The 23867-nt window shown below is 43.2% G+C and overlaps 1 protein-coding gene across 3 annotated transcripts in view; it reads left to right on the plus strand.

Annotated features, from left to right (window-relative positions):
- The window catches only part of PTPN4 (protein tyrosine phosphatase non-receptor type 4), a 975501-nt gene that overhangs the window by 42160 nt on the left and 909474 nt on the right, over positions 1-23867 (plus strand). For all 3 annotated transcript variants that reach the window (XM_069224613.1, XM_069224612.1, XM_069224614.1), the window contains exon 2: positions 19062-19216. In XM_069224613.1, the coding sequence (XP_069080714.1) occupies positions 19079-19216 (138 nt within the window). In that variant the 5' untranslated portion in view covers positions 19062-19078. The remainder of the gene's footprint in view (positions 1-19061; positions 19217-23867) is intronic.

Consider the following 23867-nt stretch of genomic DNA (forward strand, 5'->3'; position numbering starts at 1 on the left):
TTCAATATTAATTTCTCTGAAAGATGTGCGTCTGTACAATCCCATGTTTATGTTGTTTCTTCATATCCCTGCACATGTTTGAAAAATGACCCTTTCTTCTACGGTTGTTTCATTTTTTTTTAGTGCAGGACAATTCCTTGAAGATGCAAAATGGTTAGGATCATCACATCTAAAGCAGTACTTTCTATTAGCTTTACATCTACTTTTATAGCTCTCATTTCTTACATGCTTTTCAGCCACAGCATAAACCTCATTCTTTTTTTTTTTTGCCTTATGTTTCATTTAATTCTTTTTTTACCTGTTTGCATGGACTGTCCGAAACCTTTTGCTGATGCTACCGCTTCCTCCATGGTGGGATTCCCCCATAATCAATAAACGTTCTTGGATACATTTGTTATTGGTGTTAACCATGAGCTGATGACGTATCATCTCATTTGTTGTGTTTTCTAAAATTACATGTATTTGACAAGCTTCTTAATGCAGTTAAGAATTCATCAGTAGATTCCCCTTCTTTCTGCTGCCTAATAGAAAAAATATCTCTCTTAAGTGTGGTACTTATAGTGGGCTTAAAGCGAGCATCTAATCTCAATAGAGCGTCATCAAATACATTTATTTCCTCATCTTTGTCCTCATTTTCAGTTTTAGGCAAGGATCTGAAAACATCTTGTCCTTCAGACCCTAAAGAATGCAGTAGGATGTTTTTTCCTCTCTGCTGGCTTTCTATTGCCATCTAATACATTTGAAACTCCTCCTTCCATCTTTTCCAAGGTATCAGTGGTTCACCTTTCATTTGTAGGAATTTTGAAGGAGGGTCTAACTGCATGTTATCACCTTATTTGTTTCTGCCAAGGTATTGAATAATTAAATGCTCTTTATAATAGTGATATTTTTCTCTTATAATACGAAATGTTTTTCATATAATCAGTTTCTCAACAGGTACTGAATGTTGCTATGTCACAGAGATAGATTCAGCCTTTAACAAACTCTGCTTAAGATGGCCGCCGATATAACTGGAACACACAAACATGTAGGAAACACTGACATAAAATGGCTGGCAAAATCCAGAATGAGGTTTGAAACGGCAGGCAGTTCGCTCACTTCGTGAGGAGAAATTCACTTCCTGTCTCCTACAAAGGCGTGGCAATAGTATCCTAGACAGTCGTAAACGAGGTCTCCCACCAGCCGCAGCCGAAAACACCCAGAGCTGAGCACTCACTGCACATCCCCAATTTCCCTTGGGATGTGGGAGTGTAGTGCATACAGTAATCGATGGAGGTGCACAGCGTATCCTCCTCAAAATCACACCAACAGATGCTGTAATTCGTTGCACGATAAGAATGTGGTATTTCAGGTATTAAAATGAAGTTTCAAATAAAATCCAGATGCAAATAAAATCCAAATTCATGTCGGGGAAAGTATTTATTCATGTCTCTTCTCAGTGCCTCCATACAAAAGAGTAATCATCTGTTGCAATAACTGTCAACCATTCAAACCCCGGAGACTTGAGCATTTGGGGCTTGTGCCCATTATCCAGTCGGTACGTGGAAGGGAAAAGGTAAAAGACACCCAGCTTACACTGGAGCTCCGGTGCAGATCCCTCTTGAAGTTTCGTGCTGCAGTCTAGAAGGCTTTCACAGTCTGATTCTAGAGTGTCTGACCAAACACACAGTTATCCTGCAAGTGGCTGGTCGGCTAACTCTTAGACCTGCTCTAGACCGTCTAATAATCTGTGGCTTGCTCCTCTCAGAATGTAGCAGTTGATTGCCTTAAGATGGTGATAGTTGACATGTTTGTTTTTGTGGTCTTGAGCTTCAGTGTAAAAAGCATCCATATGACACACGGTTTGAAAAAAAGACAAAAGAAAGGCAGCAAGAGGATTTTTTCTGTTACTTCTTGTTGAATTGGGGCTGGATGTAAATTGGCAACAGTTTCTGAAATTGCAAAGTAGAGCACTTGGAATAAGCTTCTGTAGCCCCTTGGAGTGGCATTGTACGCTTCAAGTGTTTTCTGCCACACATAAATGTCAGCAAACCTCCAGTGGCTGGTTAACCATTCGTCATTTTGAGCTCGCTGAGATATTTGTTTTTAAAGAAACAGGAACTCGAAGCCTTCCTATGAGTACATAAGATACATTAAAACATATATTTTTATCTCTGAGATCGCAACCTACTGGACAGTCCCTAGAGTGTGAGATTTCCTCCATTTTTTTTTTCAATAAGAATTACTTATGTTCAATGAATATTTGCAAGTTGTTTATATTATTAGTGGTGTAATAGTGGTCACATCTGACAAGATTACATTATTGGCCATGCCACCCCCTCCCCCCCATTAAAAAAGCATTATTAATGTGGAATGTCTTGTTATGAGTAATAATTAACAGCCATAACTGCAGTGCTCTTGTACCAAGATAATAAGAATAGTAATAAGTCTCCCAAAGGCTGCTTGACTTATCATTAAAATATCAGCTTTAAATATATTTTGGGAGTTGAACATTTTTCTTCAAATCTCTTCTGAGTTTCGAAAATACAAGCTTCAGTTTTTGTTATACATATATTACTTTAGCCAGACTTACTTGCAAGTAGTTGGAGAGCTACCAGCAGCTCATAGGTTACTCGGGGAAGCCTGTCTTGTGGTTCATTTGGAGAAGGCAGGGGCTGGAGGTGAGACCCTTTTTTGGGGGAAGTCAGGGTTACTACATGCCACATAGACATGTAGGCCATAACCTGGGGCTTTGAAAAGTTTTATCAGCATGGGGAGAATTCTGGACAGTGTTCAGACAAAATTGCTCAAACAGAGAATAATGTCCTGCCTCTGGGATCTTCAGTGCAATGAGTGGAGAAGGAGATAACACACAAAGAGTTGAAGGACCGGAGCCTTATTGAGTTTAAAGACTGTCATTTCCACAATACACCTTGAATTCAGAGTAGGACTCCTAGACAAGTCGGGGAAAGAAACAAAGATGGACATTCTTAGCCTCTCAACTTTGCTACCAACAAGGAAGTGAAAGAATGTGCAATGCCACTAGGTCTGGCTTATGAATGAAAGTGCCTTTTGTGCGTTGATGGGTTTGGATGCTCAAAAAGTCAACATATATGTACTCTCACTTATATTTGCTCTCATGCATCCATTCACTGACTCATTCTTGCAAGCACTCTCTGATAGAACTGAAATAAAACACACACAAACTCAACAACATTTACTGGATGCATTTAAATAATACAAGTATTAAAAAGAAAACATGCTGCTGTCTAAACACTGAAGGTGCATGCTTGCAAACTAAACAAAGCAGCAGGTGTCCATCTTAGAAAGGTAATATAAATAATCTGTTGTTGTTTTAAAGTTCAAGCATAGCTGCACAGTTAGAACTAATGGGCTCTCCATCCTGAAATGGTAAAACAACGATACAGTATGAACAGCAGCATTCGATAAAGGTCTCCTGAGGTAGAGGATGAGGCCTTGTGGGTGTGACGCACTTCAAATTAAATGGGTGGCTAGGAAGAGACCAGTGAGCACTCCCTGGAGCACTGTAGTATCCTCTTAAGAAATATTAAAATAACAAAGGAGATGCACAGAAATGAAAGGGGCACCATAAAAGGAGAATATTTAAAACTAAAGTACTGGCTAACCACCCCAGATACTGAACCATGGTCATTTTCAGGCTGATGTACTTCAGTGATCAGAAAATACCGTAATTCACAGGGCAAGAGGGCCAGTGACTGATGTGAATTGAACCATTACTCCACGCAGGCCTCTGTCATGGATTTAAGCAGATTGTAAATGAAATTCTGACCTATCGCAGAACAGAGCTGATCCAGAGGCGCTACATATTACCTAGTTGCAGACACCAGTAGGTAGTTATAGTTGGGACCTAGTTTCCATAGGAAAAAGTTTTTTGTTTTGCCAATAACGTTGACACCGTTTAACGAATCTTCACGAAATTTTCAAAATCAGTACGCCACTCACTTGAACTGCTGTCTTGAAAGTTCTGGGGTCATCTGTCAAGCGGGGGCTGAGAAAAACAGAGGTCCCAAAACACATTTTCCCATAGGGTCTTCAGATGGGATTACAGCGTGAACCGCTGAACGGAATTGCAACAAATATGGCAGGAAGCTAGATTTTGGTGCGTAAAGTAAATATAGATACCTGGGCAGTTGGTGCTCAGATATGCTCTGATTGGCCAACTTAAAGGAGACTAGTCTATTCTAATTGGTTGGTGACAACCTGAACAATATGTTTTGGAAGCCATTACAAGATTCGGGGACTTGGTCTCTGTGTCCTGAAAATGAGTTAAAAAAAATATGCAAGTGGTCAGGGTGAGTACACCCAGACCCCATAGGACATACATAGGGGTCCAAATGAACCCCCTTTATTGTCTGACCACAGCATGCTGTGTCAGCATTTGCAGGACTCTGAGGCTTGGTCCATGTTGAACTGCTTTGCAGTAACTAGCAGATATTGGGGTATCACAAAAACGAGAATGTATAAAGGGTGATAACAGATTTTGGTTACAATATAAATAATTTGAGGACGGTACCATACTGATTTTTAGAATTGTGATGTGTTCCAAGGTGATTTACCCAGTGAAAAAGCCTTCTGGGATTTTATGAATCCTGTTTGAGAGACAACTATTTTCTCACGATTTTCCCATAAAGGTTATGGAAGATGCTTCAAAAGCTAAAATGAGAGCATATTTTCTGTAAATTCACACCATCATTCTCACGATATGAGAATGAAGTCAGACATTCTCAGAAATTTTTTTACTTCAAACAGGAACGGCTTGTCAGTTGGTTCTCTTGTGTTCTACTGCAGCCTCCCAGAGTATTCTGAAGAACAACTAGAGCCCAAACAGTCTTGCTTATGACAAAAGTGTGACGCACCTGAAGCCACCTTGATTGAATCAAACTGGTAAAACGTAAAACATTTAATTTAGAAAGGAACAAAACGAGGGGTTCATTTCGTCATAGAAATTATGGTTAGTGCTGTAGGAAGCAAAATTCAGGACATGTCTTAAGTGAGTTCTCAAATATCTCCCTCTTCTGTTTAATTAAAGCATCCTAACATGCAGACTGAAACATACACTTTCAACACTAGCAGCAAGCTACCACAACTCCCTGGTAATTAATTTACAGTGATGTAATGAGCAACTAGAGTTATCATTCTAAATTTATGCCAAAATTATGGTACATCTGAATGCCATTTTGATGGAGTCGGAGTGGGAAACTGAAAGCATTTTCTACTGAGGATGCTGTAGTAAATGAGGAAATTAGGGAGCTTCATAACAAAGAAGTCTCCCAAGCATAAACCAATAATAGAAGTGTGCAAAACACGTAATTTTTTTTTGTTGCTTTTTTATATGCCGCATACGTGACCCGAACATGAACATCAGTTACATTACACAAGGACCTATTAATTTTGGTTATAGGCATGGGGAGATAAAATGGTTTGCCCAAAATTACAGGATGTCGAGCAGACACCGAAACTCAACCCTGGTTCCCCAGTTGCAAAGTCTGCAGCTCTGGCCGTAACAATATAGTTTCTCCCCTAAGTGTAACAAATCAAGAGATCAACTGGATCAAAAAACATAATGATAGCAAATTATTTTTTAATGCTTTGTCGCTATTTGTTAGCTCAGAAAATGTGTTCACATTTTAGTTTTTTAGAGCACATACCATAATTTCTATGGGAGTAAGGCCCTCTAATTTTTAGTATTTCTTCAGGAAATGCTTTAGGTATTAGTATTGAATACATCAAGATGATGTCAGACGTGCCACACTTTTGTATAAAATATAGAATGTTAGCAATCTAGTTGTTCTTTAGAATACTGTTGGGAGGCAGGTGTAAGGGTCATGGACTCTGATAATTGAAGGCAGGAAAGGGGTGCAGAGTGTACAGACTGACTAAGTTGGGCAGGCGGGATGGGCAGCGGCAGCACAACAGACCATACAGGGGAGGGAGAAATGGGATCAGTAGCAATACACCAACCGCGTACGGCAGGCAAGAGAGGCTATTGCAGTGTAACAGACCATTGAGGGTAGAAGGAAGAGGCAGTGGGCAGTACAACCGTACATGCCAACAGACCCGATTCAAGAAGTAGTCTCCTGATGTTTCTAAGCCCAAAGGGGATTTATATTATCTGTCCCCTGCTTAAAATCTCCTCATTTTCAATGTAAGTTCTTGGAGGAAATTCATATTGCCAGGATTTCTATTTCAAAATCTCCCTCTTCCCAAGTTCAAAATGTTGGAAAGTATGGTACATTGTATCACAGAAGGCAGGAGGAATGGGGTAGGGGCATGGACTCTGATAACAGAGGGCAGGAGGGAGATGCGCAGTGCACTAAAGTGACCTTTCAGGGCAGTCGTCAGGGGTTGCAGCAGCACAATACACCATACAGGGCAAACGGGACTGCAGTGCAGCACAACAGACCATTGAAAGCAGTAGGGAGGAGCAGGGCCAGATAGCAGAGGGTAAAGATGGAGGGGCAGCAAGCTGACCATACCGGACAGACAGGAGGGACAGTTGCAGCATAACTGACCATGAAGGGCAGGAAGGATGGGGCGGGGGCATGACAGCGGACCAGTAAAGGCAGAAGCCAGGGGATCTGGGTCTGTACATGCAAAACTGAGGGCAGGTGGCAAGGGGGCAGGAGCAGCAAACTGATTATAAAGGTCAGGTGGGATGGGCACTGAAAGCACAACACCATTGATAGCAACAGTGAGACTATAATGGCATGCACATAGACAATGGAGGGAAGGTGGAAGGGGGTCAGGGGCAGCATGCTGACCACACTGGACAGGTGGGAAGGGCTGTGAAAACCATGCATGGCAAGCAGGAGGGTTAGTGGCAGCATAATGGCCACTGTGAGCAAGAGGGAGGGGGCAGGGGCATGCACAAAGGACTATGGAGGGCAGAAAGGAAGGATAGGGGCTTGACACAGACAAGAGAGCAGAGGCAGGGGCTTCACAACAGACCACGCAGGAGAGGCAGAAGAAGCAGTTGCAGCACAGTTGAGCATGGAAGGTAGAAGGGGGTGACAACAAAATGGACCATGGAGAATAGGAGCGAGGGGATAGGGTCATGGAACTCGGACAGGCAGGGTTGAGGTGGCAGGGACAGGCAACAGCTATCTGACCATGCTAGGCAGACAGGAAGGGCAGTGCGAGTTCAACAGAACACTCAATCAATAGAATGGGCAGTGGCAGGTCCATGGAACTTGGTGGGCAAAAAGGGAGGAGCAGGGGGTGCACACAGACATCGGAGAGCAGGGGGAAGGATGTATGGGCAGCAAATACAGGCTAAGTAGGAGGGCAATGATGGGGCATAGAATTGGGGACAGAGGGCAGGAGAGGTGGGCAGGGACATCAAGCTAAATGGAGGGCAGTAGCAGCACATTGGACCATGCAGGGCGGGAGGGAGGGGGCTTGTGCATGGACTCATGGACTCAGAGGGTAGGGAGGAAGTGGATGGGCAGCAAGCTAACTGTTCAGGGCAGGCGGCAAAGGCAGTGGCAGAACAACAGCCACACAGGGCTGTAATGAGGGAGCGGGGGCATGGATCTGTACAATTGATTGCCAGGCAAAGGGGGAAGTAGGAGCAGCAAGCTTGGATGGGGGGGTGGGGGCACAATACCTGGTCAAGCACTGTGTCCACCAAAGCCACCCCTTGTGCATTGCGATGGCCATCTTAATGTTAAAAAAAAAAAGCTAGAAATTCACTGAAAAATAAACAAAACTTTCAGGGATGTTATAGTTAGGAAATAGAATAAAAAAGCCTTAGGAATTCACTAAAAAACAAACAAAAGAATTCAGCTTTTATAGTTATTTATTTCAAGTAACTATAACTTGTGCCCTAAGGTAACTAACTCTCGAGGTTAGACTGCTAGTTACCCCAGATATTACATCACTCATGACATCTTCTATGACATAATTGATAATATCACTGTAACATTTGCAGTGAAATTATTGATGAGAAAACTGTGTGGTGAGGGAGTGGTTTATAGTCCCCTTAGCGCAGAAGTTATAGTTACTTGAAGTAACTCTAAGAATTATTTTTTTTCATATGTTTTTATTATTATTTCAACAATGAGATACAAAGATCAAATGAAAGTTGTGATACATATTTATACAATTATTTACGTGTTCCAATGCTAATTCTTCCATTTTACATGCATACTTAGCGGTATGAATACGATTATGCGATTGGAAGAGGATTCTTGGAAACATTATATTCACAATGAGTGCAAAACAAGGGGGGGGGGGAAACATGCCATAGAGAGTGCTAACCAAGAAGGAAAAAAAAAGATAAAGAAAAAAAAGAGGGAGAGAGAGGATTGAGTGAGAGACAGAGTGAGGTCGTATTTGGGGCCAGTGCGCGCAGCGGATGGGGTGAGGGGGAAGTGAGGGAGAGAAGGGCGCCTCCAGGACCCCCCCCCCCCCCACACACGGAGTCCCTTGAGGCAGCTGGAGCTACGCAGCATGTGCTCTTATAATGGTCAAGTGTCGGGGCAGGACATCCCGGGGTGGGGCAGGGAGGAACAACCGCCCAGGCGGGAAGGAGTACGGCAGAATGGCCATCCAGGGCAATCTACGGCTCCAAGTGCGTGCCCTCCCATGGTCTGGTCTATTACCAGCGAGCGCTCGTCTCATTGTAATTGTGGTACCAATTTCCCCAGACTCCACAGATTCAATTATTTCTTGTTGGTATGCCCTTTTACTATGTCTACTGGATTAACATGTAGTGTCCATATTTCAAGCCTGAACTGTCAACTGCTAGGTATTGCCCGTCATTGACATTTGGTTGTTTATTTATTTAGGGGGGGTCGGTTATCATCCTTGCTTTCCAAGGTTATCACAAAGGAATTCCATGTGTCCACTCCTTTGATCTGGATCCCTTTTTCCTGGAGTGATTGTAATGTCTGTGCTTCCGCCTTCGCCCAGCGCAACAGCTCGGATTGCCACTGGTTGATACTTGGCGCATTAGGCGCCTTCCAATGCATGGCTATTAAGCGTCTATACATCGCTAGTGCTATGCATCTGTGAGTCTGTTTCTGCCTTTTGGATCTTACCACTATTCCAAGTAAACATAATTCAGGCTTGAGGGACAGCGGAATGTCAGTCCATTCGGTTAGCATGGTTAATATGTCGTTCCATGCATGCAGAATTGGAGGACAGTCCCATGTCATATGAAAAAAAAGTGGCCTCTGTATTGCAGCATCTGGGGCACTTCTGTGGCGTCTGGGGGAACACGCGCGCTAGACGATGGGGTGATAAATATGTTTGTACATAGTTAAACTGAGTATAGCGGAAACTGGGGTTACGTGATACTTCATAGATCATTTTCATGGCCTGGTTCCATGTGTCCTGTGAGAGTGGTTCTGGTAGTACCTGATCCCATCTGTTTTTTGCTTGCTCCTGTCCATGTTCAATATGTGTGGTCACAATTTTGTAGGTCCTCGATACATTCATTGGGGTAGCTATGTTCTCAATCAGATAGTGTAATATAGGGGCTGTGTTTGGTTCCCCATTTCCGCAACTCCAGACTGAACGTACCAAGTGTCGTATTGCACCATAGGCAAGAAAACTACCCTGTCCCAGGGTATATGTATCCGCCAGTGCCTCATATGTTAGACGTTGCCCTTCACTGTAAATATCACCTACGGTAAGTATGCCCTTCTCGGGCCATGTACTCAGGCCTACCGTGGTTGCAATCTTAGCAATTTTTGGGATGGCCAGTAATGGGATCCTGGGGGAATACTGCGTTTTTTTTGTCTTCTGTGAGAGCGTAGCGTCCCCATGCACATTATTCAGTAAGATATTCCGTGAGTGTTTAAATCCATCTTGGTTCATCAGGTGTTGCAAGATGTCAGTATGTCCTAGTTTTCTGTGTTTCTACACCCGTAGGGTTTCCGAGCCATTTAAATATCCATTGCAATTGGGCGGATGCATAATATAGTTCAAATCTTGGTGCCCCCAGCCCTCCTAATGTAAGTGGTTGATATATTTTGGATAATGGCACACTCCGCCGGCCATTGCCCCAGATTAAGTCTATTAAAATGCTAATCAGTGATCTGAAAAAGGAGAAAGGCAATGCCAGTGGGAGGGCCATAAAGAAGTACAGTAGACGTGGTAGTATTAACATCTTTGCTATGGCCACACTACCCATGGGCGAAAGGCGAAGCGAGCACCAGAAAGGCAGAGAGCCCTTGACGGATCGGATCACTTTTCCCAGGTTACCGTCCTTGAGGTCCTGGGTATCATGATACACATTTATCCCTAAATATTTAAAGGTGGTGTAGCACCATTTCAAGCCACCTGGATTAGAGGTTAATTGATATATTTCCGGGACCGGTTGCATAGGGAATAAGCATGATTTAGACCAGTTCACTTTTAATACGGATACCGAGCCAAATTGGTGCTGTAATTTCAATAAATCGGGTAGAGATTTCGTAGGAATATTAGTGCGTCATCCGCGTATAATGACACTATACGGTGTGTGTCCGTCCGGGATGCCCCAAGCTGAGGCTAGTGTGCGAAGCCTGGCAGCCAAAGGCTCTATAGCTAGGGCGAATAACAGTGGGGGCAGTGGGCAACCCTGTCTGGTGCCTCTCCCAATGCTGAACCTCTCGAATATCATGTCTCCTGTTTTAACTCTCGCTGTTGGGTTAGAATATAGTACCCTCACCCAGTTAACGTATATCCTGCCGAAGCCCAAGTGTCTGGTAGTTTACCGTATTCTAGAGCCTCAGTTAGCATTGCTAGGTAAGGTGTTAACGTTTGTTTCTGGAACGCGCTATAATACTATATGGGAATGCCGTCACTGCCTGGTGCTTTGCCATGAGTTAATTGTTGTAGGGCTTGTTGTATCTCTGCTATATCAATTGGTTTCTCCATGTCCACCAACTGAGTAGCAGTTAGGTGGTTTAATTTGATGCCACAGAAGAACTCTTTTAATTGTTCTGCTGAGGGGGGGGGGGCTTGTATAATGTACTATAATATTCTCTAAAGGCGCTGTTTATTTCCACTTGATTATTCAGTTATCACTGTATCCAAGCGAATGTCCCCAATAGGGAGTTTCCGATGTTCATTTCTCAATAGCCATGCCAGTAGTTTACCTGATCTATCCCCTTCCGCATGTGTGGGCCACGTAGTGGCGGTTATCATAGTGCCTTAGGCGCCTATCCGCTTTGTTCCATTGTGTGCGTAGTCTGTTGAGCTCCGCGGCTGTGACAATGCCCTCTATTTGTTTGCATTCTGCAATATGGATGTCCCGTTCTAATTTGCAGAGCTCTTGCGACATTGTATGCCTTAACCCCACTGTCCTAGATATGCATGTGCCCCTCAAAACTGCCTTGTGTGAATCCCATTCATTTGCCTTGGAACTCGAAGGCCCGGTATTTAGGGTAAAATACGAGGAAATGTGTGTGGCTATTTCTTTTCTGAACGGGGGGTCTTGTAGTAATCGGGGTTGGAGACGCCAGGTTGGAATACAAGCGCATGTCCTACCCCACCTAATGTGGACGATAAGTGGGCAGTGATCCGAAATTATCCTAGTGGTGTATTCTGCTGTTGTTAGTCTGTGTGTTAAATCCTGTGAGGCGAGGATGAGATCTATGTGGGTATGTAGCAAATGTACAGGGGAGTGATAGGAGTATTCCCTTTATTGAGGGTGTAGGTGTCTCCATACATCTATCAGGCTCCCGTCTGTTATCCATGTTCGTAACATCTGTGAGTTTTTCGCTACTGGGGCAGCCACCAGTGGTGGGTGTGATCTATCCATATCTATTTGGGGACACAATTCATGTCCCCGCCCCAAATACTTGGTATTGTTAAATCGTGTGATAAGTGAGAGATCGTTTTTTGTAGGAATTCACCCTGTTTAATGTTTGGGACATATACCCTGTTTATCGCTAGCGTTTCACCGTCTAGTGAGCCTACTAATTGTATGTACCTGCCTTCTGTATCAGTGGTGCTGCGTTTTACTATGTAGGGGACCCTTGGCGCTATCCAAATCAGCACTCCTCTTGCAAAGGTCGATGTTCCAGAGCCATATATTTGTCCCGCACATCTTTTCTCAATCTGCGTAATATCTTCTGGTGTGACATGTGTTTCTTGTAGAATAGCTATGTGTATTTGATGATGTTTTAAATGTGAATATATTTGATTGCGTTTAGATGTTCCCGCCATGCCTTTCACATTCCATGTTAGTATGTAGTAAATAGGTTCCTTGTGCATTATATCGTATGGTATTGTTTAAATCCATAAGGAAACACACAGCGGGTCACAGTCTCACTCTCCGACCCGCCACCCAGCGCCCCCGCAATCCGTCCCCCCACGCCCAAGCCCCCACGCCATGAAACATCGACCCTGGAGATGGGGGATAGACCCCGATATAGAGAGAAAGGAAAGGAAAACCAACAAAAAAAGGGTACTTTGGGCAAAGCCCTATTTGAAACGAAGTGGCACAACCAGTGCCTAAACTAGAGTCTGAACAGTTCAGTTCCATTCGGGTACCGTTCAGGTGGTGGGGGACGTGAGTTGGTTGAGGTAGGCACCCTCTTGGCCCTCCTCCAATATGCTTCTTTCCCTGCGTAGATCAGAGTGCAGACATGTTGTCCAGTGTTGGTTACACCGCGGCTTATAGGATCATTGTCGGTTCAGCCTTTGTCCCAGGGTGACCATATCCATCAGTGCTGATGCTCTGGGGGCTTCAGGGCCAGATGACCCACTGGAAGCACATTCCGTGGATTCTCAAATCTCGTCTGCCAGCCGCGGAGTGAGGTCAGGCCCGACCAACAATTGAGATAAGGATGAACTGGACCTGCTACCTGTAGAGCCACTATCGTTGATATCCACTTCGCTCGTGGTGGCTGAGAACGATCGTGCAAATGTACTGGCTTCTTTTAAAATTTGCACTTGGTCGGCAGCCATCTGCGACTTTGTTGGGCGCACCGTTGTGTTTTTCTTTTTTCTTTCTCCTAGCACCGGGAGTGATCATGCCTCCTCCGCTGCGTCCCCCGCCGATGGAACGGCCAGGTCCTTGGCGTGTATCCATGTCCTAGCGTCCTCCGGCATGGAGAACATCTGTCTTTTCGTCGATTATGATTCGGAGGCGAGCTGGGAACATGAGTGAATAAGTAATTTTGTGTTCACTCAGTATTTGTTTAATTTTGAAATATGATGTTCTTTTACGTTGTACTTCCATTGTGTAATCTGGGTAGGCTGATACGTTGCTGTTTTCCAAGCTAATTGTGCCTGTGGAACTGAAATGTTGGAGAACTAGATCTCTGTCTGTAATTTAGGAACCGCACTATCAGAGGTCGGGGTGGGGCGCTAGGCCGGGGGGGGGGGGGGCGTCTTCCTGGAATTCTGTGTGCTCTTTCTATTACCGGAACCTTGGTGTTGTCCTGTATTTTCATTAGGTTTTTCAGCCAGTTTTCTATAAATTCCTCTGCTTTGGGAGTCTCTAAGCGTCCCGGGACGCCCAGGAATATGATGTTATTATGTCTGGAACGGCCCTCCGCATCCTCAGCCCTGCGCTGCAGTTGCCTTAGTTTTAGTTCCATTTGTTGAATTTTGGTTCTCATGTTTGCGACCTCTGGTTGGACAGTTTTTAGTGCAGATTCTGTATCGTTAACCCTGTCCGTAAGCTTTCGATGATCTGCACGAAGCAATGAAACTTCTAAAACCGCAGCATTGATTTTTGCCTTTTAGTGATGTCTTGGTGTCCATTATTGCTTGCAAGAGTTTGTCGAATTGCAGGGAATGCGTGCGCAGCGTTTCGCTCACCTGAAGAAGTGTCGTTGATTTGCGTATCAGAATGACTTGCGGGAGGGGGGATGCAACTGTCCATGTGGCTCCCCGGTTTAGGGTGTTTTGGCTTAACCATTGCGTCACGAGACGATAGTCAACGCTGGGCTGCTCGCCGAGGCTGGTTTTGGATAAAGTTGCCAAGGGGTGCAGGATAATCGATTAAGGTTGCTCACGATGAGGCGTACGGGCTAACACCCTCCTGGGTTAATATATCTTAAGGCACCGTCATGAGGGCCAGGATCAGAGAGAAGCGGCGGCAGGCCGTCGTCACTAATTTACTCCCAAGGGCCCAGTGCTAGCCCACTCGGCCCAATCCCAAGGGCACGAGTCCAGGTGCCCGTGGCGAGGGAGCCCAGCGCGACTCACCGTGGTAGTTGGGGCCGCCCAGGCAGAGACCCGAAGGATGATTGCTCTGTCTTTGCAGGAGCGTTCCTGCGTGTTGATGCACACGGCCCGAGTCTTACAGTTCCTGTTCACTCATCCACGCTTCAGCCTCTGCAGCATCAAAGTAATATTGCTGAGCCTTGTGCGATTTCCCCCAGCCCCTGTGGCGTTACTTAGACTCCTCAATCAAGAGGTTCCACAGCCTCTGGAAATCAGCAAGCCTTTGTAAGGCTGCTATCTTTGAGATTGTTTTGGCTCCCCCCGAGAGATCGTTGTTTCATTGCTGATGGCCCTGGGTGTCCATCTGAGGCCTCTCACGGGCGCGTGTTAGTTCAGCCGTGGCCTCCGCGGACCCCCCCCCCCCCGCCTCAGGGGGGGCCGACTCGCCCCAGCAACGTGGCAAGGGAAGGTCCGATCCGGGACCCAGGGAGGCCGCGTCCGGCAGCAAGCGGCTCCCGCGCAGAGAGGCCCCACAAGCCCAATCGTCGGCCGCGGCGCCTTCTCACCAAAATAGTTGGGGCCGCCCAGACGTAGGCCCAAAGGATGGCTGCTCCGTCTTGGTCGGAGCACTCTTGTGTCTCGGCACACACAGCCCTACACCCCCCCCCCCCACGGGCGCGTGTGGAATCGGCCACGGTCTCTGCGGGCCCCCACCACAGGGGGCCCGGCCTGGGTGCCCGTGACAGGGAGGGCCCGATTCACCCCAGCATCACAGCAGGGGAAGGTCCGGTCCAGGACCACAGGAGGCCAAGCCTGGCAACACGCGGCTCCCGCGCCGAGCGCAAGGAGGCCCGACAGGCCCGATTGCCGGCCACCGCGACTCCCGGGATCGGGGAAGCCGTGACCCACTGGGCAGCGCCTGAGCCCCTCCGGTCACTGGAGCACCCCCGTCACTATTGGGGGTCCCCGTGGGTCACTGGGGCGGTGGAGAAATGCCGCAGGGAACAGGATATATGCTGTATTTGGTGGGCCGCGAGCGGAGCCTCTGAATCAGGCATCCGCTCCGGCCGCCATCTTGGCCACCGAAGTAACTCTAACTATAAAAGCTACATTTCTATGGTTTTGTGCGTGAAAAATCTGAACCCAACTACAATGTCCCTATAACCTTTGTTTTTTTTTTTGTGAAATGTGTGTGTGTGTGTGTGTGTGTGTGTGTGTGTGTGTGTGTGTGTGTATATATATATAAAATCTCACTCCAGAGCTTATTAGAGACAGGAGTCCACAACAAACTCATTCCCTCCAAAGTTCATCTGTGACATTTCAAATAACAAAATACCTGTATGTATGCTTTTCTGCAGAGCAGTGACAATCTATCCTTAAATGCCTATTGACTTTTACATGTTTTTCACAATCAAAATGTGAGGCCTACTGCCTTTATCATAACTCTTCATTATAAACAATGAAGCACATAACCTTTATCAATGGTTAGTTAGCATAACCAATTTAGATCTATAGTGTTGGTTCATGAGGCTTCCCACAAGGCAACCATTGAGTATACTGTAGTAAAAATACAAATATGTACGCAATACAGCTGTCAAAACAATAAAAAATCTCTACTAATCCAACTCAATATGAGTTATCATAGTGCAAATTGCCTTACCCCACAATTTATCTGGATGGATCATCAGCACCAAAACCCTTGCCTACCACAGTAATCTGTTAAATTTCTTGTAACAACATACCTGCCTACAGGCTTTAGCATTGCATAATAACTATCCACCCCTATAAGCATATTGTCTTTAAGAAATGTTGTTTTATAGTAAGCAGGTCAGCCCTACTGGTTTTGTTATATCATTTCATAATAAAGAGATAAAACCTATGAAATCTGGCATGACCGTTCCTGATGAACTAGTGAAGCCTTTGCCCCTTAACATTAGCTTCCTACTTTACCCAATACCCACCTATTTTGATGCACATAGCCCGGTAGCCATAATTCATCCAGTTATAAAATTACAAATATGTAAAAAAACAAAACACAGTTTGCAGAACAATATACAACCCATAACAATGAGACCTAACAAGAACCATCACAGTGAAGACCTTCAGAGTTTGTTAGAGTGGGTACCAATGCCAAAACCCTTGCCTAGTATGGTAATATTGTAGATTACTGGTAAAAAGTACCTCTCTGTGGCCTATAGACACTGCGATAACACCCAGCTGCTAAAGGCCGACCGAAAATATTTAATCTGATAGGAATAGCCAGGCCCATCCAGTCTACTCTTCCCCGCAAATCTTGATACATGTATCCTGCAAGTTCACAACAAGAGATGCAAGATCTTTTCAGTTATACTTCTGCTGGTAGGCTGTTCCTTGTATCCACTCTTTCAGTTAAAAATGTATTGTCTTGATCTTACTTATGACTTTTCAGCTTTTCCTCCCAGGCTTATTATTATCACTAGTTATTGGAATAGTCTGTTCACTGGAAGATTATTGCATCATTAAAACCTTTAGCAAGCTAGTCTTACTTGTGCCTTTCAGTGTGTAGGTATTTTACCAGTTTGGGTGGGGGCCTTGAGAACTATAGGAAATATATTTCACTTCAACTTCTTAGTGAATTTACCAAATAGTTTAGGCACTTTGATTGCGTCCCCCAGATTTCTAGCCTGTATGATGACATTTTACATTTAACCCTCCATCCTATACCGTTTTTCAGAATTTCTGTGTACTTAGTGCAGGACGTTTCACTTTGCCTTGAACCTTGTCTACAACCTTTCCACCTTTAATCACAATGATATCCATCCAACGGGTAAGCTTTATTTGTTGCCTATGAAAATAAGATCTGACTGGTGAAGTGTTGCCAGTAGTTTACTACAAATTAAGGTGTGGAGTAAGTGCACCAAGAGGCAAAGGGAAAACAGCAAGCATTCCTTGTATGTTACTCCCAGAGGCAAAGCCTCACCTAGCAGATAGATACCAGTGACATTGTCATCAGTGTAGTTGTTGTTGTCCGTCATTAGTCATGTATGTGGTCAAGAGCAGTGCATTGTGGGAAGGGAGGAATTACAATGGGGTAGCTAACCTAATTACAGTGTTTGGTTACTTTTTCAGAGTTGCTTTTCAAGAAATTAGTAATGTTGTGTGTGATCATGGTCGAGAAGCATTTCTTGTTGTTTCTACTAATCTATTTTGTCCACTGCCTCCAGCACCCAGTAGAGTGATCTGTGTGTCCACTGAACAGGTCATGACCTTAAATTATGATGTGTGGAGTACCCATACCCCCAGGTCCTGAAAACATAATTATGCTAGCAATACTTAAAGCTATTTCTTTTTGCAGTTGGAATATGGTTTGTTTTAGTACTTAAGTGAATAGAAATGTGGAACGGCTAAACAACAGAAATATCATAACAATACATCGAGACTCAGACTTACTATATTACTTCCTTAACACCCCTCCCAAAACTTTACACTTTTGTTTGCAAAAAGACACAATTAGAGTAGAGTATACAGTTAAACATATTCCATCATACACATTTCAAAGTTTCGGACTTGGATACACAACTCTCTCTGTCCATTGCGGCCATATCAGTTAATCGGTCTTCCGCTCTGTGTGCTCGAAGACGTCCACGTGTTTAAGGTTTGCATTTTTTATAATCGCCAAGGCCCTTTTTCACCACGTGTTGAGACGAAGTTAGAACAGGAGTATCCCTTAAATAAGGGGAAGTGTCCGAATTTGTGACTAGCTAGCTTGCATTTGCCCTATAGAACCAAGAATCCAACAAGGCTTATATAGCTATGCTCCCTTTCCCACATCTGGCCGCGCCTTGCCCATATGCAGAAGAGCTGCGTGTGTGAGATTTGTTTAGAGGTTGAACAGCGCACACACAGGCAGCTTGGGGCCTGGGCCGGCATTAAGGCACAACTCTAATACATAAAGAGTGCTGCAGTGACCCTCGGGCGGCCTCTCACTTTAAACAGGTGTTTGGATGTCAGTCTAAATTGTTGAGTGTGCTGCTAAAATATATATACCGCAAAGAACTGTTTGTGCTACAGAATGAACACACTTAACTGTTAGCTGTTTGTGTAGTGTACCACCAGAGTTGGGCAGGAAACATGTATTGTATGTAGTCTGCATCTGTTGTGAAGCGCTAGTTTTCTTTGAACAGCCTTATCCTATGTAAAACAGCCCAGAATAAAATGTGGATTCTGAATGTCACCCAAGGTTTAATCTCATCTTCCAAAAGTTAAGCACATTGATGGCAGGAAGACAATACCAATCTAGTGGCTGAGTTGACAAGCGTGAAACTGGAAAATCTTGGCTCAATCCATGCGTAGCCTAATTGTGTGATCTTTAGCAATTGGTTTTTGTTGCAGGGTACATCCTTTTTTGATGATCATATATGAGCGCACCAACAAATACTTGAGTTCAGGATCTGCGCTGTTTAAAAAAAAAAAAACAAAAAAAAAACTACTATTGTGTTTGATTTGATAGCCTTGGAGTATGAAATGTATTTTCAATTTGTGAAACAACAAATAGTTAAATGAATATATTTTCCTTCTTTCCTTGTTTGTGTATTTTTACAATTTACTGTTTTAAATTTCATATTGTACAAATTGCTTGGGGGTTTCCGCATTCCACTAGTTATTCAGTGGGTGTCGTCGGAAGTCATAAGGTTGGGAACTGCTGGCATATACTGTTAAGAGATTACTGCTTTTTGATTACTGAATGTCATTAATGAAACTGTTACATGCACTGCGTGGCTTCGATTCATATTGGCCACGGTTTCTTTCATCCTTGCCGACTCGTTAGTTCAGCGTTTTACAATGTATGCAATCGAAATGGGATCTAACTTGATTTGAAGTTGAAAGTTTTAGGGATTGCGGTTTTCATGCTATAAATGACGTAACCAATCTGTCTCTTTCCCTTCTTGAAGACCTTGTGTGGACAGTAATGACCGCACGTTTTCGATTGCCTACCGGCAGAACCTACAATGTACGAGCATCAGAGCTGGCAAGAGATCGACAGCACACCGAGGTGGTCTGCAATATTCTTCTCCTGGATAACACTATACAAGCTTTCAAAATCAACGTGAGTTAAATTCTGAATGTCAGTAAGTGTGGTGGGATCGCCGATGCCATTGTGTATGCTTTTGTAATATTAATTTGAAAATTGCATTTGTTTTAGGGAATATTGTGCAAGGGGATAAACACACAGTTAAATACCAGTTGGGGTATTTCCTCACTATGCTGTAATTCCTATTTGCTTAATTATCTCCTTGGGTGACTCAAAATACCAGATCCTAGATTTGATACCCCTTTTGGTTTATGAATTCGCCTCATATGCCACAAGTGTTCCACTCATTGTTCAGAATTGAAAAATACAAAGATTAAACACTTTTTGAACTCAACCACGCTTATAACATCCTCACTTTAATTATTTTCTATTGGCTTTGCCTTGCTGCATTCAGATTTGTGGTTAGAGTGAGAAAGGGGGTAAAATGACTGAACCTCCTGATTCCATTCTTTTGGAAAACCGAATACTTACTAACATGTAAATTCTGCTGTCCCACTGTGCTAAAATGCAAGATTTCCCCCAATCCCATGAACAAGGGCATCTGTTCCTAGAACCTAGGCTCTTTCAGTTGCTTTGATGTGCTTGTTTCCAATAGGTGGGTTTCTGTACTGACCTTAAAATGTGTCCATATACTGAAAGCATTTGGCATGACGCAAATACTTAAAATTGTGAATTCTAAACCAATACGCCAACTCAGAATAGTTGCCTATCAAGAAATGTATGACTATTTTTAGTCCCTATGATCCACTGATAAAAGTGATGAAGCACATTCATGTGTATTGTTAATGTATCAGATGTGAGCATTGAAAAAAGTACGAGACCTGGTGACCACACAATTATGAGCCTGAACTGAGGTGGTTAATGTTCAGCAGCTTGCAGCCAGTGCGGCTGTTAGGACCTGTGCCCCTAATAACACCCACACAGGCAGACAGACAGATCACCTACCCCAGTCCTTGTTCGCTTCCAATAAGCTTAGAACAGAGGTTCCCAATAGTTAGTGCCAGCACTTAATATTTACTCCACCTATCACAGCATTTCATATAGTGTACTAATAACCAATAAATGGGGACATTTGCTTACTGTAGCTTAAGCAGCTGTAATGAAAAACATATCTTGATTGTCAGTGTTAGACTGCAGACTGAGGGAGAGTATAATCTTGCTGTTCCCTGAATGTAGCAAACTTGGCCTGCGTGATGTGTCTACCAACAGATACATACCGTTATTGACAGGTAAATGTTTTTGTTCTAATTAAAATCCTAATAAATTATTTGTGTATCATTAACATATATAACTGTTGAAACAGCCCAAAATCCATTTACAATTTTAAGATGTGATCCACAGATTTTAATTTATTGAAAAGTTTAGTTGATTTTGTTTAACAGGTCACAAAACTAACAGTGTAGCAAGTAAAAAACAAAACAAAAATACAGTTGTTGTTGTTTACCAATAGTGTCACGCCTTTAGCACTTCTTCCAGTAGTGCTAGTTAGTGTGCAGTACAATTGGTAATGGTCATGAGTGGAGACGCTGATCTCTCTGGGGGAGTATAATAAACCCCATCTAAGTTTATCTATTAATGTAATTTTTGGGAAGGCATCGGATTGGGCATCCAGTGTATTAAATGCCTCTTTTGCCCCAATATTTATTCCCTATTTTTTGGGCAACTTTTGCCCTTGTATAATCCCTTTTCCAGGTTCCTGGATCTGGAAAGGTTTGTGCAGTCTTCATATCTAGTGAGTAGGAGGTCCACTTATTTCTCTTTGGCATCTCGGGCATTTTGTATCCCCTGTCTGACCAATTGTCTTGTAGCTCAGATCTGTGGTAGTATGGAGTATTTTAGTTTTGGGAGTTTAAGGCTAGATTGTTTAGCCACCTCACATGGGTTTATTAGTGCTTCTTCTCAATCCTCATCTTATATTTCCTTTAGATCCCTTATCCCATTTCTTCTTGATTCCGGATTATGTTTGTAAGATTGTTCTGTGTATGCTAGATATTGCTTTTGTTTCCATTTCTGTCAATACCTTGGCCTTCAGAGGGGAGTTATCTTGGATATGTGCCCAGTTTATCCTCTGACAGCCAAGAACATATTAAAATTGTACATTTTAAATTATTCAGAGTGTGTGAAGCCCTACTCTGCCAATCAGAGAAGGTTTACATGCCATTAAATCCCCAAGTTTTTTTAAATACCTGTACCATCTTGCACTTTCAACATTTTAGTCTGGCCACTTCAGAAGAACAGTACCAGCCCGGAGTGCTGTTCCTTTTTCCTTATCCCAGCCTATTGCCTTGGACGTGAGCCACCGTGTAGCAAACACATTTGGGGTTTTAGGTTGTAGGGTTGATAAAAAAAACTTGTGCACATATCTTAGGACTTCTGCTTAGCCAGTCAAGTTTAATGGATGAAACGTCCATTGGGGTGCAGGGGCTGGCTAAAAATAACTCCTAACATTTATAAGGACTATACCCTCATGATTTGAATGTAGTGTTTATGAAAATCTACACAGGAAGTTTTAGGTGCTCACAGTAATGTTCTCAGTGTGGCCTCTACCTTCTTGACGTGTAAGTGGCGTAGCTCAGCAGGAACAGTGGAAGGTTGTTCCAGCGTACAGTGTAATTTTTAATTATACTTTTAAGTTTATAGCATTCCATTAAGTCTCGGGCTATTTCACAGCAGAAACGGTTACTTTTTATGCTACTATTGCAATTGTTTCATATTTTGATGGACCACTGATGCACCTGGAAAAGGACTGATCTTGCACAATGAATGGAATACCCAGAACTATTCTAATATTCTGCCAGTCTTTTCATCATCAAGGTGGTGTTGCAATTCAGGTCTGCCAGAAAGCGTAATAGATCGTCTGCATATAGAGATAAATTGTCCTATACTGTTCTGACTTTGGAACCTTTGTAGATATGGGTGTCCTCTCTCCGAATATACCAGGGACTCCTCCACTAGTGTGACAAGGAGTGGAGAGATGGAGGCAATCCTGGTCCCCATGCTCGAAAGTAACCTCCCCAAATGTATTCCCTTGATTCGGATTGCAGCTGTTGGATTATGATATAGCAGTGTAACCCATTAGATCAAGTGTGGCCTTTGGTTCTCACCCTGGAGCGCTTCAAATAGGAATTGCCTTTCTATGGAATCAAATTCTTTTTGCACATGCAAGGACCATATTGTAAGGTTGACCTGTTATTTTTGTCTTCATTATGTCAGGATAGAAATGACTTGATTTTTAAACGGAAATAACAAAACCATTGGAAGCGTAAAAAGGGAAGAAACGATGATTAAGGTTGAGGTATAAAGTCAATAAATAAAGCGAAAGCAGAATAGTTTAAAAGGGAGTGAAAGGGTTATGGTGGGTTTCCGCTGTACAAAAGTGAAATAATATTATTAAGAATATATCCTTTATGAGTTAAAATGGGAGAGGAAATCCCAACACTGCGATCTACAGAATTAAATCGAAAATTAAATCAAATTAAAATAATGTCATTAATCCCACGTAATTGCTAGACCAACTAGAGAGTAGGGAAGACAGAAATAATTACCTCTAGGTTAATCTTCCGAGATTAGTTCTGCTGTAATTATTGATCCCGAAATAAACACATTAAACCACTGAGAGTTCTCCCTCTAGGTTTATCATTTATCCCAAACAAGTACGGAGTTAGCGAAAATGCAGTCTGAGTGTTTGGTAAGGGTATTTCGAAGTTGGTATTTTAAACAGTAGTTGTTTTTTTGTCTAGGATCTTAATTTCGGTGTTCAAGAGTGATAATTGATAATCGTGGTTTCATTGTCAATCAGAAAAAAAGTCTGATTCTCTTTGAAGTAATTGCTTAGGGTTTTTATTAGATTGCACAACATGTACATTTCCCTTACCTTAGAAAAAAAGAAAATAATAATAATCAAGATTTGCAAACTTTCCTGCCTACAGCTCAATCTTTCACAAGCACATTACTAGAGTACAATCTCAATAGCGCATTACATCCTATTAGTCATATTTAATTCATATCCGTATCTAAAGCAATCCAGTGCAAATTTGTTAGTTGGGACCCCACATGGTGGGAAGTTTTCAACTGGTGGCTTGTGGTCATACACTACAGATGCCTTTCTCCAAGATTTCCCCAATAACCTCTGTCATGCATTCTCTACACATGTCAGGATTTCAGGGTATTTGGCTCACATCAGTCTTGAGAGCATTTCAGTTGCTTTAGTAACTTCATTCTGGGACTACTAGGGGTGGGTCCAGTATCCTATGGATCGATATTCAAATGTTCCAGTTATTTTCCTTTCCATCCCAGATTTACTTCGTTGCCCTTTGATTTAGCTTCACAACATGGTTTGTTTGGGCGCTTGAGTTGGTGGCTTGCAGGGTTTCAGGTTTTTCTGGTGTCCCCTAGAACTTACTTTATACTCTGTTTTTGCCAAGATTTCATGTGCCCCAAGTTCAGCAAACACATACAAGTCTGTTTGGGATTTGTGATATCACTTACGAATGCACACTCCTTCCAATCCCGCTTACCCATAGGTCTCATTTGTTGTTAATTTCTAAGTCCTGTAGCCTCCTAAGGCATTTTCGATAGTTCTTTTGAGCATCAACATGTAAATTACAAACCTTTTGTGGGAAAGTATGTAAACTCCTTAGAGGTATCAGATTAAGAAGACCTCTTA

Source organism: Pleurodeles waltl, chromosome 3_1 (assembly GCF_031143425.1).
Source record: "Pleurodeles waltl isolate 20211129_DDA chromosome 3_1, aPleWal1.hap1.20221129, whole genome shotgun sequence".
Lineage (NCBI taxonomy): Eukaryota > Metazoa > Chordata > Amphibia > Caudata > Salamandridae > Pleurodeles > Pleurodeles waltl.